Genomic DNA, 16,105 nt, shown 5'->3' with positions numbered 1-16,105 from the left:
GAATATTACTTATCCTGGAGTAGCTGGAAAGGCCTTGGGTGATATGAAGTTGTTCCACATCTTGATTTTGAAGAGACAATTGCGAAGATGTGGAAAGAACTTGCTTGTTAAAAATGCTCTGAAAGCATTGGACCACCTTGTGGAGGGAGATTATGGGAATTCCTTTGACAAGAAGTACTTAAGTTTTTGGTTTGGGGGATGGGCTCAGAGGGCGGCACACTCGTCACGCACAAGCGGGTTTGCTGGTGGCCTCAGTGCATCTCGCACAGCTTGGTGTTTGGACACAGGTTCAACGGTGGGTGATGTTCTGTAATCGTACAGTCGGGCACTTTCACTGAGGGGAGCATTTCCTCAAAGCTGCAAACATCAATCCCCGTGCAACACAGGCCAAGTCCTTTCTTTTACTCACATTCTGAATGAAATACATTGATAATCGGCCTAAAAGAAGCCACCCCTTTCTCAAGGGACTCCAGCGCTTCTCCGGACAGACAGCGCTGCCCCGATGGTATCTGACGCTGAGAAGTGCGGGTGTGCCAGGTTCCTGTTGTGAGGGGCAGAGGCGGACGGGAGGGTGGGCTGGGCCGCCAGGCTCAGAGCAGTGGCCGGGACACTGTGCATCCCTGGGCTCTGTGCCTTCGTCAGCCACGCCGGTGTCACAGGAAGCCACCACAGGTGACCACTTACAGGGCAGCAGCCAGGAAGGGCGTTGAGCCTTCCTTGTGCTTCTAAGTGTGCTGTGCTGTGGCCTGTGTTTGATCGTTTGGAGGGTTTGCTGTATTCTGTGAGGGTTTTTCCATGTGTCTGAAGGGTAATTCTTTGTCAACTGTTACTGCCTTGCTCAAGAATCAGCAATTCACATGTATAATAAGGCTCACAACAAAAAGCACATTCATATTTTTTTTCTCTTTTATTTTCCTGCCTGAGCACTTCTACCTTGGAAAAATCTCCATCTTCTTGTGTGCATGCATGTGTGTGTGTGCGTGTGTGTGTGCGTGTGTGTGTGCGTGTGTGTGTGTGTGTGTGTGTTCTTTCAGGCAGATGACTGTGTGAGCCCCGTGTGGCCATTCTGCCGGTGTTGCTGTCCAGGTTCTAGCAATGCTGACCCATGGCCGGGGCGCCTGGCTTCTCCTACCTTCTTCCTAATGGCCAGGTGTACATTTTGCCCCAAGATTGGAAGGCTGGCAGACCTGCTCGGGGGAGTTGGCTCTAGAAGGAGGCAGCATTGCTCACGCCCAGGAGATCACTTAAGAGGCACCTTAAGTGTTACTGCTCTTAGACAGGACACCTGCAGGTGGCACCTTGGCTGACCTTGAACATGCCTTGACATATACACCTTTCCTTTAATGACAGTGCTCTGATCACCATGTCACCTGCATAGGCTATAAGATTAACATTCATATTCTTGTCCCTTTACTGATTTATTCATTTATAAATTTACCCAACAAATATTTGCCAAGTGTGTGGTATGTGCCAGGTGCTGGGCTAGGTGCTGGGATACAAGACAGGCAAGCTTCCTGCCCTCAGGGAGCTGATCGTCAGGTGTGGAAAAGCAAGCAGGTCGTTATAATCAGTGTGCTTGGTGCTGCTGTTTTGTGGGTGGGGGAAGCAGGAGGCAGTGGGAGCACACGGCGATGAGGGAGGGATCAAGCTAACATGGAGGGGCAGGGCTGACGTCCCAGAGCTGAGACCTGGGGTGAGCGGGACTTTGCCAGCTCGCAGGTGCTGGCAGCTGGTGGAGGGCGGGTTTGACGGAGGTGGGGTTTAAGTTTTCCTGACAGGAGGCTACTGAGATAGTTCGGGTGGAAGATGACGAGTGGAGTAGGGATGGAGGAGACGAGACAGAGCCTAGAAAAGATACTGTGGGATGAAACCGGGAGAACTTGAATGTGCAGGGTGAGGGAGAACTTGGGAGTGATCGCCAGGTTCAGGTTGGGGCAACAAGTTGCTTCATGGAGAAAGGGGGATCCAGGAAGAGGTACTGGGAGGTGGGCGTTGGGAGGAAGGTGACTTCTGGACTCATTCTGTGGGGCTGTCCTTCTGGCAGGCAGAATAACTGCTCCCTAGTGAGTAAGACCTCTGCTGCTGTCCTCTGAGCTTGCTGTTCAACCATGCTGGGGAGGGTGGGAGAACAAAATAGTGTTCTGCTGCCCACAGGGGAGCCGGGGGGCTTCTCTCAGCAAGTCACGCATCTGGCAGGCATTACTGTGACTCTCTCTATTCCTGTTCCAAGTCTGGATTCTCCCAGGCCCTGTCCTACAAATGGCCATCAAATATTCAGGGATTACCGGAGAGTGTGGTAATTATCCCACTACAAACAGTGCTGGCCTTAGCTTTGATATCTGAAAATTACGGTGGATCAATTGCAAAAAAAAAAAAAAAAAAAGTTTTGGGAAATACTGAACAAAATTACAGTAAAGCATTCCTAAAACACACATGGCACACTATGTCATAAAAATGAGAGGTCAAAAATCTAAATCATATCTGCCTTTTTTTCAGAATGCTCCTGAGGGATGCTTCTGAGACGGGGGTTGGTAATTTAGATGAAGTTGTTAAAGCCCAAAGTTCCTTTGTGATTTTCTCTGGTCCCCATCAGTTCACTGCTAATTGGGAAGTAGAGCCCAGACGCTTGAGCAGGGAGCTTTTTAGCCAGGTGACTCTTTCCTTCAATGTCATCCATCACCAACCCAGAATCCAGCCAGCAGGCTGAAGAGGACACCCCACATGGGATTCTGACTCTGATTCCTCATCTCTTAAGTCAGGGGTCTGTACCAGAAGATTCCTTGGGTCCCTTCCAGCTGAGACTCTGAATCCATGCAATGCAGCGTGGTGAAACCGTGACAATGACGTCAACTGATTCCCAGCAGTGGTGATGGCCTCAGGATGGTGTGGACTTGGACAGGTGCCTCAGTCGCAGGCACTTGGGAGCCTCATTGGGTCAAAAGCAGCAGCACCACTGAGGCCCCTTACACAGGTGACCTTGGCTCCTTAGGCCGTGGTGAGACTTTCTAAGGGTTCCCAAGTGCATATGAGTGTTAAGGAAATCTGTTCCAGAGCCTCCACTTCTGTGTCTGCTGGATCCGGGCCTCATGTGGGTTTTCTTTTACCGCGTTCCCCTTTTAAAAACAGCCCTTCTTCTACTTTACAAAAGCAAGACTCACCCTTCACCTACCACAATCTCACGACTGGGGTGGAAACAAAGGAATGACTCTAAAATCTATTTTTAGGAAAGCTTCCTTTAGGGGCTAATCAGGTATGAAGCACCTACCTTAGGATGTGAGGTATCTCCCCGTCTCACAGAAGCGAGATCAGGGTGAGGCAGGGTGAGATCTATGGGGAATTTTGTCCCTCATTAGGATGTTCTAAAATCAGATATATTGTAGAATGTGGGCAGTGGGAATGATAGCGATTTTTGCCCAATTTTTGTTTAATGGCTTAAATTCCTTTTTCTTCTGACTCTTGTCCGTATATGCACTGCTCTTGTGGGAGAATCTGAGTGCAAACAAAGAGAAAATGGCTAAGAAACACTGAATGCTGAAATGGCTTTTCCCTCCATGTATTTAGTGTCAGGAATTATGATCGGTCAGTCTCAATCCTCACTCCTAGGGCAAACATTAGCCAGAAAGAAGGACGTTTTGAACAGTTGAAGCAGCTCTTTCTTCTAATCGTAACAAATATTTTCAGGGACTACCAAATTTTTACATTGAGTATTAGGTCAAACCTGAAGATAAAAATTTTATGTGGTTCCTTTTAGATTTGGTGTGCATTATTTAACAAGGCAGTTAAAACCCACATTATTTTAAATCACCTAATGAAATATTTATTCCAAGAAAAGTCAATACTCATCATATTTCATATTATAAAGTGTTTACTATTTCCACCTCCTATTAACAAAAAATTAAAATTATATGCTGGCTGCTGAATCAGAAATCTCTCTATATGTGTGTATATATATGTATATGCGTATATATATATACACACACATATTTATATGCTTTTACTTTCTTTAAATGTGCAGAAAAATTCTGACCATTAATGGAATCATTTCTGAATTATTGCACATGACTCTTGCTTAATTATTCACAGATGCCTAACACCATAATGCATTTAATATAGGCACAAATAGACACTAGCAAAAGACTCCAGGCCATCCTTGCTTCCTAAATAACATAATTGCAGCTACATATAATATTCCTTGATTGCATACTAAGTACAAGGATAGATAGATTTATTTTTGTTTTTTAAACATTATGAAATGGTTAAATTATAGATTCTATAACATTTTAATCCTGACAGATTTTCATAACCCATCTTGCAAGGTGGATATCTATTTTTTAGTGACATTTACAATACTCTTTGGGATTCATATTAGCATGTTTATTTACATTAAAAAATACATCCACTTGGTCTGATTTTGTTGATTTGTTTGATGATAAGGACTGAGTTTGCTAATAACTTTTATTAAAAGATATTTTATTGGCAAAGGTATATTGGAAATAACAACATTTAAATTTTTTTCAATCTTTTTTGAATATATTAAACAAAGCATTTCTAAATTTACAAAATAAAGGTATAATTGCTAGTTACTTGTTAGAGCTTCATAAAGCCTGTTTGGTATAATTCCCAGAAACTGAAAAGAATGAACTACCATGCTGACTGGGTAACAAATCCTTTTGTTTCTAATTCCTTGCTTCCAAAAATTTTGAAAATTAAAAATGGTGTTTGATGATAGACCACTATGTGATTTTGGGGCATATAACTGCAAATGAGTTTTAAAAAATGAAATGATATTCTTAGAAAAAGACATCTTCCATTATAATCTACTTATATAAACAAAGTTCTTTAGTGCCTACAGTAAAAAAAAATTAAGATAAAGAATTCATATTGAACCCTCTCTCATTCTAGCAGCCAGTAACATTTATTCATAACATCTCATTAAGGCGTGAATTACTATTAACATTTTACTTCCTGTTTAACAAGTATTCATCAAAATTTGTAATGTATTTTTGTTGTTTTGATTAACTGTATAAGAGCAATCACTTTAGTGATAACTCAACTAGGAAAAATACTAATACTTAGAAACTCATGTCTCTTAAGAAATTAAAAAATTTTTTAAATCTACATTTTTTTGTAACAGAGATACATACTAGGTGATCAATAAAAGATTTTCAAACATGAAAGCAAACTGCATCAGAGATTGAGGGAAGTAGAGTGGAAATACCAGGAGTAAAAGACAGGATACAAATTTCCCATTGGTGAAGAGAAGCTTGTTCACAGATTTAGAAAACAAGTGATGTAGATTTCAAATCTCTATACATGTGGAGTCCACTTCAGTCATTTAAAAGAATCCTAGTTCATTTCTTGAAAAACAAAAAAAAGGTCAATATTTATAATATTCTAATAATTTCACTTTTTGCACAGATTTATACTTAGGGAAAATTTTATAGATCAACTTAAAAACTTGGGAGATGGTACATGGTCTTCAAAATGTGGTATAGGGGTGTACAGGGAAAGCAGTTTGCACCTCACCACTTTGTACCACTTCGTGAGTAAACATTCTCCTTACTTGCTCTTTTGTTCAAGAGAAGGTGCTAGTCTGCTATTCCAGCTGAGCACCGCCATAAATCACACGGAAGATGACTTACTCATCAGTTTACCTGAGTTTTTCTGTGTCTTCTTCTCCCTCTGCTATTATCCTGGGCCATTGTCTGTTGTGCAGGGTGGGGCGCTGGTTGGCCCTGAACTCCCTGCTTTTCTGCTTCTCACCCACTTTCTTCTGGTGTCAGAGTCTCTGACGCTGCCAGAGATGGGCCCCATCCCTCAAGAGTGCGGCCTCTCTAGGGCTGGGGTGCACTCTAGCACACAACTGTAATGCAGACTGTTCTAGAATGCACACAGTGGGGCCTTTATTTCACTGCCCACATAACTGCTGAGCAAGTCATTTCCTCTCCCTGAGCCTTAGCATTCTCAACTGTCAAGTGAGGACGTACCAACCTCTAGCCTGTCTCTTGAGGGTTACAGCTGACACAGGGAAAGGGAGCTCTTTGAAAATGCTAACCCATTATTAGACATGAAATCTCCAACCGCCTCTTAATTGCTTGGCATGTGGAAATAAATTCAGTAGCATCTTCTTTCCATTACAGATGCATCTTTAAAAATTAGCAAAATCAAACCAAACGGAACACGAATCTGGCAAACACCCTACCACGGGTACCAGGGTCTCTGTTTCTGAGAGAGGGAGGAGGGCCGGGCAAAGCAATCCTGGGAAGAGGCCCAACTTCCCGGCTCTGATTTGCTGAAAGTCCTTCTGGCATGTTCTCTCGCTCCCTTGTGCTCATGACAAAGAAATATAACCTTGGGCCAACTGCATTTTTGTTCCACTGGTAACTAGGTTAATGTGACCTGACAGGGCTGGATGAGACAGCACAGGAAGAAATAATATCTGTACCTTTGTGCAGCTCAATGTGACAGAGGTAAACTGAGTAGAATACAAAGGTTTGAAAAAAACAGGGATTATTTCACTGTACAAGAAGTTGCAGGATAGTATTTTACAAGCAACTTTTTTGATATACATTATAAGTGGTTACATTCCCACAGACCTAAAAATCCCCCAAATAGTTGTACCTTATTTGTCTCAATCCGTCCCTCCTTTCTTTACACCCTGCCTGATTTACAATAATCCCTAACACCAGTGATTAGTGTGAAAGTAAATGAAATAATTTTGTTCATGTAGCTTTATAAAGAGCACTGAAGTCCTACTTTGTACAAAGAGGTTTACAAATATTAATATTTCTAAATATTAATTAATTTTTAAAGTAAAATAAAATGTGTTACTTTTATTTATTTTTGAGTTTTTTTAGATTGAAGTATAGTGGATGTAAAATATTATGTAAGTTACAGGTGTACAATGTAGCGATTCTCAAGTTTTAAAGATTATACTCTATGGTTATTATAAAATATTGTCTGTATTCCTCATGTTGTACAGTATATCCCTGTAGCTTATTTTATAAATAATATAGTTTATACCTCTTAATCCCCTATCGCTATATAGCCCCTCTCCCCTTCCCTCTCCCCACTGGTAACCACTACTTTGTTCTCTATATCTGTGAGTCTGCTTCTTCTTTGTTATATTCACTGTTTGTTGTATTTTTTAGATTCCACATATAAGTGATATTGTACAGTATTTTTCGTTCTCTGTCTGACTTATTTCACTTAGCATAATGCCTTCCAAGTCCATCCATGTTGCTGCAAATGGTAAGATTTCATTCTTTTTTATGGCTGAGTAGTATTCCACTGTACATATATATATCACATCTTTTTTTTTAACAATTAAGTATTAATTTTATTTTTTTAAATATCTTTATTGGAGGGTAATTGCTTTCCAATGTTGTGCTAGTTTCTGCTGTATAACAAAGTGAATCAGCCACGTGTATACATATGTCCCCATATCCCCTCCCTCTTGCGTCTCCCTCCCACCCTCCCTATCCCACTCCTCTAGGCGGTGACAAAGCACCGAGCTGATCTCCCTTATACCACATCTTCTTTATCCTAAAATGTGTTACTTTGAAATCTGATGGTATGGGCCTCATTATCGTTCCCATTTTTCCACTGGGAAAGGGAGTTTCAGAGATGTCGAGGACCTAGCGTGGAGTCTCATCGAGGTTCATAACTGAGGGGTCAGGACACCCTTCCAGATTTCTCTGGCTTCAGAGTTCTTTTGTTTTTTCTGTAGTACACTTCCTGTACTAGGAATGATATTTAAATTAATCTGGAATGTAAAATATAGTTACTTTTCCAGGCAGATCTATTTATTTCTGGATTTATTTATTTTTAAAGAAAACCCATCTCTACGTGAAAACTCCAGGCATCTCCTTCCCTCGCTGGTGTGTGGAGGTGTGAGGGGGTGTGCTGACCCCTCCTCCCAGCCGTGCCTGCGTGGGAAACGGGGGAGGAGAATGGGGGGGCAGGATGGGTGGCGGCCGTTCCTGGATTTCATTCTCTGGGGTGGTGAGGAAGGAGCATCCTGTAGAGACATGAAGTTCTAGAAGCTTCCTAACCACTCTTTACAAACTGGAGATTCTTTTGGGGATAAGAAATGCCTTTTTAGGGTTGCAAGTGTTCCCTAGGAGGGTTAAATTTTTGGTGATTAGTGACTTCCTGATAGGAAGTGTCCATGAGATGCTCAGGTGAACGGCTGTGATTTGGAAGTGAGGGAAGGTGGAGGAATAAAGATGTTATGGGAAAGTGGGTGGAACCCACACTTGCTCTAACCTGACCCCCGGCTGAATCTTGGTACCCAGACTGACTACTTGTGGGTATCTCTGTGCCCAGGGCACCTGCGTCAGGAGCAGTTCCTCAGGGCCTTCTGGGCATTAAAATGTCCGTCTCTGTAAAAACGAATTTCACTGTTGGAAATGGCCTTTCCTCTCTCTCTGACCTAACCGTGGAGAGGCGTGGCGGAGAGAGAGGACTTGTCTTGGGCCCTCCTGCAGTCAGTCCAGGCACAGCCTTCAACCTCCACGGCCCTCGGGCTCAGCGGGCACGTGGAGGAGGCCTGTGAGCCTGGAAGCAGCGCTCATCCAGTGACAGTCGCGGTGCTGCTGTTACTGACCGCGGCTTAGGCAGCTGCTCTGGCCGAGTGGACCCTCCGGGGCTGAGGCGGGGGTGGCCTGGGAAAGAGGCTCCCTTTGACTTTTTACATGGAGAAGCTCCAAGAATGTGACACACCCGCACTGGCATTGTCTGTATGTGAAAACTAAGCATCGTAATTTTGACGATGTATATATACTATGTATATATTAATATTAATGTGTTATATTAATATTAACGTGATATATTAATGTGTTAACAAAATGAAAATTGAAATAATGATTTCCTCAAAATATTAACATTTTCCTGGCCCGGGAAGATCCCACATGCCGCGGAGCAACTAAGCCTGTGAGCCACAAGTACTGAGCCTGGGCTCTAGAGCCCGCGAGCCACAACTACTGAGATCGTGAGCCACAACTACTGAAGCCCGCGAGCCTAGAGCCTGTGCTGTGCAACAAGAGAAGCCACTGCAATGAGAAACCCGCGCACCGCAACAAAGAGTAGCCCTTGTTCACTGCAACTAGAGATAGCCTGAGCGCATCAACGAAGACCCAACACAGTGAAAAATAAATAAATAAAATAAAATTATTAAAAAAAAAAAATTAACATTATGTCTACTAACCTCACCTGAATTAAGCTAGTCTGTAGGTAGGAAATAAGCGTAATCTGTATCTGACAGCATATTTTAGAAGTAGTTGTTAGATGAATATTAAATAAATAATGCCTTTTCCCCCCAAAGGAACACTAGTATTACACCATGCAGGTTGCCGTGACAACCTGATCGGTAAACGTGTGTTTATTACTCCTGTAATAGGTGCAGTTATTACATGGGTCTCTGTCTGTCCATATACTTCCAAATACAGAACTTCTTTGAAGATGCACAAAGTCAGGGTGATGACATCTAATGCAGAGATGTAGCACTCCTTCCAGGGTGTAGCAAAGTAAATGCAATACATCATTTAAAACAGCCGTAGAGGGAGATGGTCTGTGCTAGGAGTTCATCACTGAATGGAATAGGCAATGTTTCTGTTTTCTTACAAACTCACTAACATGGAGAAATATTGATGCATTAAACCTAATATATAGCACGTAGGGTAGAAGGCACACTTTATACATGTAGGATTTCTTACTGTCTTTCTCACAGGAAGGGAAAAAGGTACAAATACGGGAAATAGGAAACTTTCCAAAGCAGGGTTGGTATAGAAACTGAGAGAGAAAAGAATATAGAAAAAAATAAATGATGGATGTTTTTAAAGGATTAGTAAATTGTAAAGTGCTGTATAAATATCAGATATCCAAATGGTCATCATAAATATGGCTATTTTGATCAATGCTGCCTGTTTATTAGCAAAGCAAAATTAACAATACACATTTTATTAAACTAATATACGTTTTACAGAAAGCAGGCCAGACGTAGCCGGTGCGTTTACTTTGAGAAATACAAGCACACGAAAGGCATGAAAAGGTAAACGTTGCCTCTTGTCAGCACTATAGCTAAATTCTTAAATGGAAACCATTCTTTGGTTATAGTAATTTCCGATTAGGCTGTGGCAGTTGATTGCTATAGACTTTTTTTCTTTTAAAGTTGTATTTCTTTCAGAGACAGAAGGAAGGTCAGTCTCACTCTGTAAAAGAGAAAGAAAGGTGACCCTTGTCATTATAACATAATGTAGCCAGTCCCCAGGTGTAATCGGAGAAAAAGGAAACAAGTTCCCGTACAATGTCGCAGCTGAAAGGAAGCTGACGCCAACGAGCTTCTCAGAAGAGCAATGACTCATTACGCCCGGGCTTCACAACAGATGCGAGGCCCCAACCACTGGCTTCCCTCCAAAAACAGAGAAGAAATAAAGGGGGGCAGAGCCAGGAGGAGGCTGCCAGAGACTCGTCGGATGGGGAGTCTTTCTAGTAGGCGTAGAGCAATAAGAAAAGCGCTTTGGAATCACAAAATTAAAAAACAACTATCAGCTGTGGGAGACGTCGAAATGCAAATAAGTGGGAATGCAAATAGGACGGATAAATGAGAGTGTGCAATAACCCAGAGCTGTGTTTACAACCCCAAGGCAACTCCATCCTATAATTATCTGGGTGCCGTTAACTGCGTGGGAGCAGCTAGCAAGGGGCACATAAAAGATACCACCTGAAGTTAAACATCTTCCCTTTCCAACGATGAAGCAAGATCTCCAAGAGCGTTAAATCTACCCTGAACTAAACCAGTTTGTGCAAAAGGGCTAGAAGTGTACCTCTGGTGAAAGATAAAAGCTGGATTGTCGTTATTTACCGCACATTGTAACATAATTCTTAGCATTAACTAAAAAAATAGATGGTGGGAAATGTGGCTTCAGTAGACACGTTGCTTAGTTTACTCCTCACTGCCGTCTCCTGAGGCTGGTGTGATGAGCTCTGATAGACCTGATCAAGGTCCTTGACCAAAAGGTAGCCAAGCCAAGATTTGAGTATCAGTACGTATTTTGGCCCTGGGTTTTCACCCTTTCCATTACACCACTAGCGTCCAACAGAAGGCAGTTTTGCCCCCCACCCCGAGTGGACACTTGACAATGCTTGGGGACATTTTTGGTTCACAACCAGGGCGTGCTATTGGCATCTAGTGGGTAGAGGCCAGGCATGCTGCTAAACATCCTACAATGCACAGAACAGTTCCCCCAAAGAAAGAATTATCTGGCCCTGAATGCCACTCATGCCTGACACTGAGGTTGAGAAGCCTTACGTCACCCCACAGCTGCCACCGCGCAGGCTCTACCTCGAGACAGATAGAGTCGATCAGGGCAGAGGCAGCTGCAGACATGAGGGTCCTCACGAGGGCCTGGGAGTTGCTGGACAGGAACAAGAGAGTCCAACTTCCACCCCACAGACAGAGAGGCAGACAGAGGTGAGGCAGTAAAAACTCGTATTTGTCAGAAACGCATTCTGAGACTGCTTGGACGTCAACTGCCCTTTCAAAACCCAAGAAGCATTTACAATGCCGCCCAAAGCTCTTGACGGCTCCCCAACATCATTCTGCACTGCAAGTCAGCGAGGAGAATGGCCCTGGGTTTTCGGTGGGCTCTTTATTTGTCTTCCAGAATATTAAAGACTGACACCTTGCAGAATACAAATCAGAGGCTAATGTGATAAGAGGCTGAACTGATGGTGTCTCTAGAAAATTTGACTGAAATGTCAGTTGAAAGACAAAAAGAAAGATGGGATCGCTTTTGAAAAATCTCACTGGTAAAGATGTAGAGGGTTTCCCTAACAAAAATGTTCTGAACTAAAAGCATCTCAGAGGGATTTTGAATTTAAACCAGCTAAACAGCATCAGGGGTTTTGGGGGGTTCGTCAAGCAAAGTTAGAAAGAACCTGTCTTCCACATAAAACCGATGGGAACCGCGCAGCGAAAGCTGAGAAACGCTCGGGAAAGGAGATGGACGGAGCCAGGTGAAGAAGGTGGGAGAGAGCTCAGGTCCCCAGAGAATCACTGGCCTGAGTCATCGTCAACCCAATTTCAAAGGAAACACACATTTATCTGTGTTTTAGGCTTTAGTGGGAAGCCCTGTATAGCAGTTCACATTTTTTCTAATTTTATTGATGTGTGAATTCCAGAAAGGGTCTGGAGTCCCGAGAGCTCCAGCTCTTTTCCCACAGTTACACGGGCTGCGTCTGCCGGTGCGGGTTCTGCTGCCAGAGAACCGCAGGGGCCTGGGGGGCCCAGGAGATGCTGAGACTGTAGCCCTGGATCTCCTGCCTCGCTTCCCGGCCTGCTGTCCCCAACTCTGGGAAAGATGCTCCCAGGGAGGAATGACCTCTCAGGGGAAGTGGATGAACGGTGACTGTGCCTGGTTCTAGTCTGCTGAAGATAGCCCTGGTAGCATCTCAAACGGAAAGCCACAGTCAATGAGTCTCTGATTTTCACTACGGAACCTGTGAGACAATGTAAGACACAGTTCAGTGAGATAATGCAGCTACACTGATGGGTTTTATTTTCATCCCTACTTTAATAAACATACATGTGCCAAGCTAGCTCTGAATTATTTAAAATTACAGCAGTCAGAAGAGAGATCTTCTCAAAGTCTGTCAGAAGGATTTTTAATCACCTTTAAGTAAACTTCAATTTCCCTGAAATTGAAGGGGAATTCTTTTTCCACTTCAAAATTCAGTACAGATTCACTGAAGGGGCTTTCCATCTCCTACCACGAGTAAAAACATGAAATGATTAGTGCAAAAAATACACATGAAATGAGTTTAAAGCCCTTACTCTTGAAGGCTAGATTTAAGACACTATTACTTAACATCCCTAAAAAGGTTTACTTTAGTCATAATAGCAAATAGCCTTTATTCAAAACCATTCATCAGTATGATTTAAAATGTCCTAGGCGTCATCTTTTTGAAAATCCATCCACCTACTTCCACCCCAGCAGATGAGACAATAAGGCGCTGACTCGCTCACCCAGCTCAAGGGCGGGTGCTTGTGGGCTGGGGGGACTTGCCTCCGTGCTGCACTGAGCTGTGGGGCAGCCCTAGGTCACAAGGTAGTGGTCCGGAGCTGGGTGGCTTTTGCTGGCTCGGACGTGGCCTGTGGTGTAGCTGTTCATCCAGTGGTCCCACGTACATATAAACACCCACTTAGGCTTTGTGACAAATTTGCTGAAATGGTGACAGCGGAGATGGATGCTTCAAGAGAGGGTAGGAGGGTGGAAAAGGGAGGTTCTTGAATTTTGGAGATGACAATCCCTAAACCTAACATTTGTGGACTTCTCTGTTATCACTTGAACAGAAACTCTCTCTCATTTGTTGTTGATGGCAACCTACTAATTAGTTATTATTACCTTTATTTTAGAGAGGAGGAAATTGGGGCTCAGAAAGGTTCACTCCCTGCCAAAGGTTAAGAAAATGAGGGAAGGTTAGAAATCAGGGAGCTGCGGTCCCCAATACCTGTGGTCTTCTATTCTGCTAATGTGCCTCCCCACATGCAGGGGGCAGGGACCTGGCTAGACACAGGATAAATTACAGCTGCAGAGTTTAATGGCACCAAGCACGGCGGCTGGGTGAGGGCACGGTCCTCACGAAATGCCCCCTTGTAGATAAAGCTCATTATCGTATACACTTCCTAATGTCTTAATGGAGGAAACCTGACAGCAGGCTTAGAAGTCTCACTGGATAGGTTATTAAGCATAAAGAATCAGCCCAGAGAGTGGTGCGTAAACACTGCTATTTACATGAACAGCCAGTTTTTAAAAATGGTCATAACCAAAAAAACAAAAAACAAAAAACAAATCCTCCACAGTCTGCAGGGTAATGTTCCGTCGGTATTACTTTTGAAGCACACACACACACACACACAAAAAGGTCTTCGGCTACTAAAATGACTCCCACCCAAGCTGAAATTCCGGGCAGGCAGAGTCCAGGGTCAGCGGAAGGAGTGGAGCAAGCGGAGCCTTTCGCCGATAGGCATGCCTTCCTCAGGGGTCTTCAGCTGCGGCAGTGAACACACTAATTGCGTCACTAATGATCCCGGGACTGTCCACGACAAACGTAAAGATGCTGGTATGAGTGACCTGCTAACACTGGATCTGCATGGAGTTCAGTCCAACGCACAATCACCAGCTGCAAGGCGCCGTGCTGGGCGTTAGGCGCACGAGGCCGACGCCCGCGGGGTCTGGGTGGGGAGGGGCGCAGGGAGCCGTCACCCCGCCCCTCCGACCGGGTCCAGCCCCAGGCACCTCCCTCACTGAGCTTCCGCAGCAAACTCCCACGCCTGCCCGCTTGTCCCATCATTTCAGAGACGGCTGATCCCCCTCCACGAAGACACCGTCTCTGATTAACAAGAACACGATCTGGAACACGCTTGGCCGAAGCCACGGAGCCACCGTCAGACCCGGAGGGCTTGTTAATAACAACATTCCATTTCCGCGCATTGCTTTTCCATTTAGACTGTCAACCGCAGGCTCGCCCAGCGCTCCCCGAGCGCTCCCCATGCTCTGAAAAGTCCCCGCAGCACCCTGGTTAGTGGTACAGACACAGCAGGCATTCAATCAAATATTAATTGATGTGGTGAGGTTATGTTCTGAAAAGCCGAATTCCTCCTGAGAGGCTAATTCACTGTGCTCCGCCTGTCTGCGGGTAGTGAGGGCTTCCGAGCAAAAGCGAGCTTTGGCCGAGAGCTGCTGCGCGGTGGTGGAGATGTTTGTTCCAGGGATGGATGAAATGGCACTCCTGGCATGCTGGATGGGCAGAGGCTTTCCGTGTAATTTATTCTGCATTTCAATTACTTTGGAAAAAGGCTTCCTGGGGTTTTGGCCAGAGGTGTGTGTAAGTTATCAGTTTAATGGATTTATTCTTGTTTTGCTAAGGTAAGTTATAGTTATTTATTTTTTTAAAAGTCTGAAAACAAAACTCTCTAGTCTGCATTTTCGTTTATCCTTGGCTCTGTCTTTTCTAATTCGGGTGTTTGGCACGCTGCTTTTTATTTCTAGGTAGCCCCTGCTTATGTTTTACTCTGGATTCCGAGTGCCTACGCTGGGCTTCAGAGACCGGTCAGGGCTGGTGCTTACATCCACCTAACACCCATGATCCTTGAAATCCGATGAGTCCAGCCTCACGGAAAGCCCCGGTGGCCTACACACATCCACCTGTGCCATTCCCACCCTGACCAGATAACGGGCACGGAGATGGAAGCCAAACTTGATAACCATTTGGAGGCTGCCTGGCCTAGGAAGAAGGGGACACTGAAGCTCAAATGGAGGGCCAGTCTGTTGGCGCTCAGAACAGACATGGGGAGGGAGGGCATTTGGGCCTGGAGTGAAGTTACTAGAGGCTCAGCTGCAGTGGGCTGCCAGGTCAAGGGGGGCAGGTACAGGCTTTCTGGATGGTGAGCTGAGACCTTAGGGCCACCTTCGCCTGTCTCCTATAAAAGGACACTTCTGAATGGGAATAAAGGCAGACGGCCTTTCCCCCAGGTTTGAAGGCTCCTGTACCCATATCCTAGACTTCAAAGCATCTTAGAGTCCATCGGCTGCAATCCCAGCGGCCAACAGCAGAGCAGAAGAGCAGCGCCACCTGCGCTGCCCAGCGTGCCTGTCTGCAGCCACGTCTGATGAGTGCAGCATAGTTGAGGCCCAGTGACCAAGGCAGAACCACACGCTTGTAGCCCGAAGTCCAGGAGTCTGCTTTCAGGCGGGCGTGTGGCGCCATCAGTCAGTGAGAAGCTAGCTGAGCCCGCCTGCCTGCTGTCGGCCCACCAGCTTGCCTGTCTTGTCTCTAGAACAACCTCGACCCTGGGGTGGGTGTCTCTGGCCGGGGGAGAGGTCAGAGGCTGGAAGAAAGGAGCCGTTATCCATGAGAGCCAGAAACAGGGATCCGCGCAGGAGGGCAGCCGGTCAAACAAAGGGAGGCTTGGGAATGGAAGCTTCCAGCCTCACTCTGCTATCACCCAGGACTCCGGAGGCTGCAGCAGCTGAGACGGGGCTGGAGGCTGCCCGGGGTGAGCACAGAGCACCTTGGTTATGGGCCCTGGGTGAGCTTTTGG

General features: G+C 44.9%; 1 protein-coding gene across 5 annotated transcripts in view; it reads right to left on the bottom strand.

The window, feature by feature from the left end:
- Positions 1-16,105, bottom strand: part of PRKN (parkin RBR E3 ubiquitin protein ligase) — a 1,273,336-nt gene that overhangs the window by 65,040 nt on the left and 1,192,191 nt on the right. The window contains exon 10 of one of the 5 annotated variants that reach the window (XM_068551243.1): positions 10,038-10,211. The exons of the other annotated variants lie outside the window; for them this stretch is intronic. Coding sequence (XP_068407344.1) covers positions 10,089-10,211 — 123 coding nt within the window. The 3' untranslated portion in view covers positions 10,038-10,088. Of the gene's footprint in view, positions 1-10,037; positions 10,212-16,105 lie in introns of those variants that run through there. 5 annotated transcript variants of the gene reach the window in all.

This window comes from Eschrichtius robustus, chromosome 9 (genome assembly GCF_028021215.1).
Source record: "Eschrichtius robustus isolate mEscRob2 chromosome 9, mEscRob2.pri, whole genome shotgun sequence".
Lineage (NCBI taxonomy): Eukaryota > Metazoa > Chordata > Mammalia > Artiodactyla > Eschrichtiidae > Eschrichtius > Eschrichtius robustus.
This window is presented reverse-complemented; position numbering and strand designations above follow the sequence as displayed.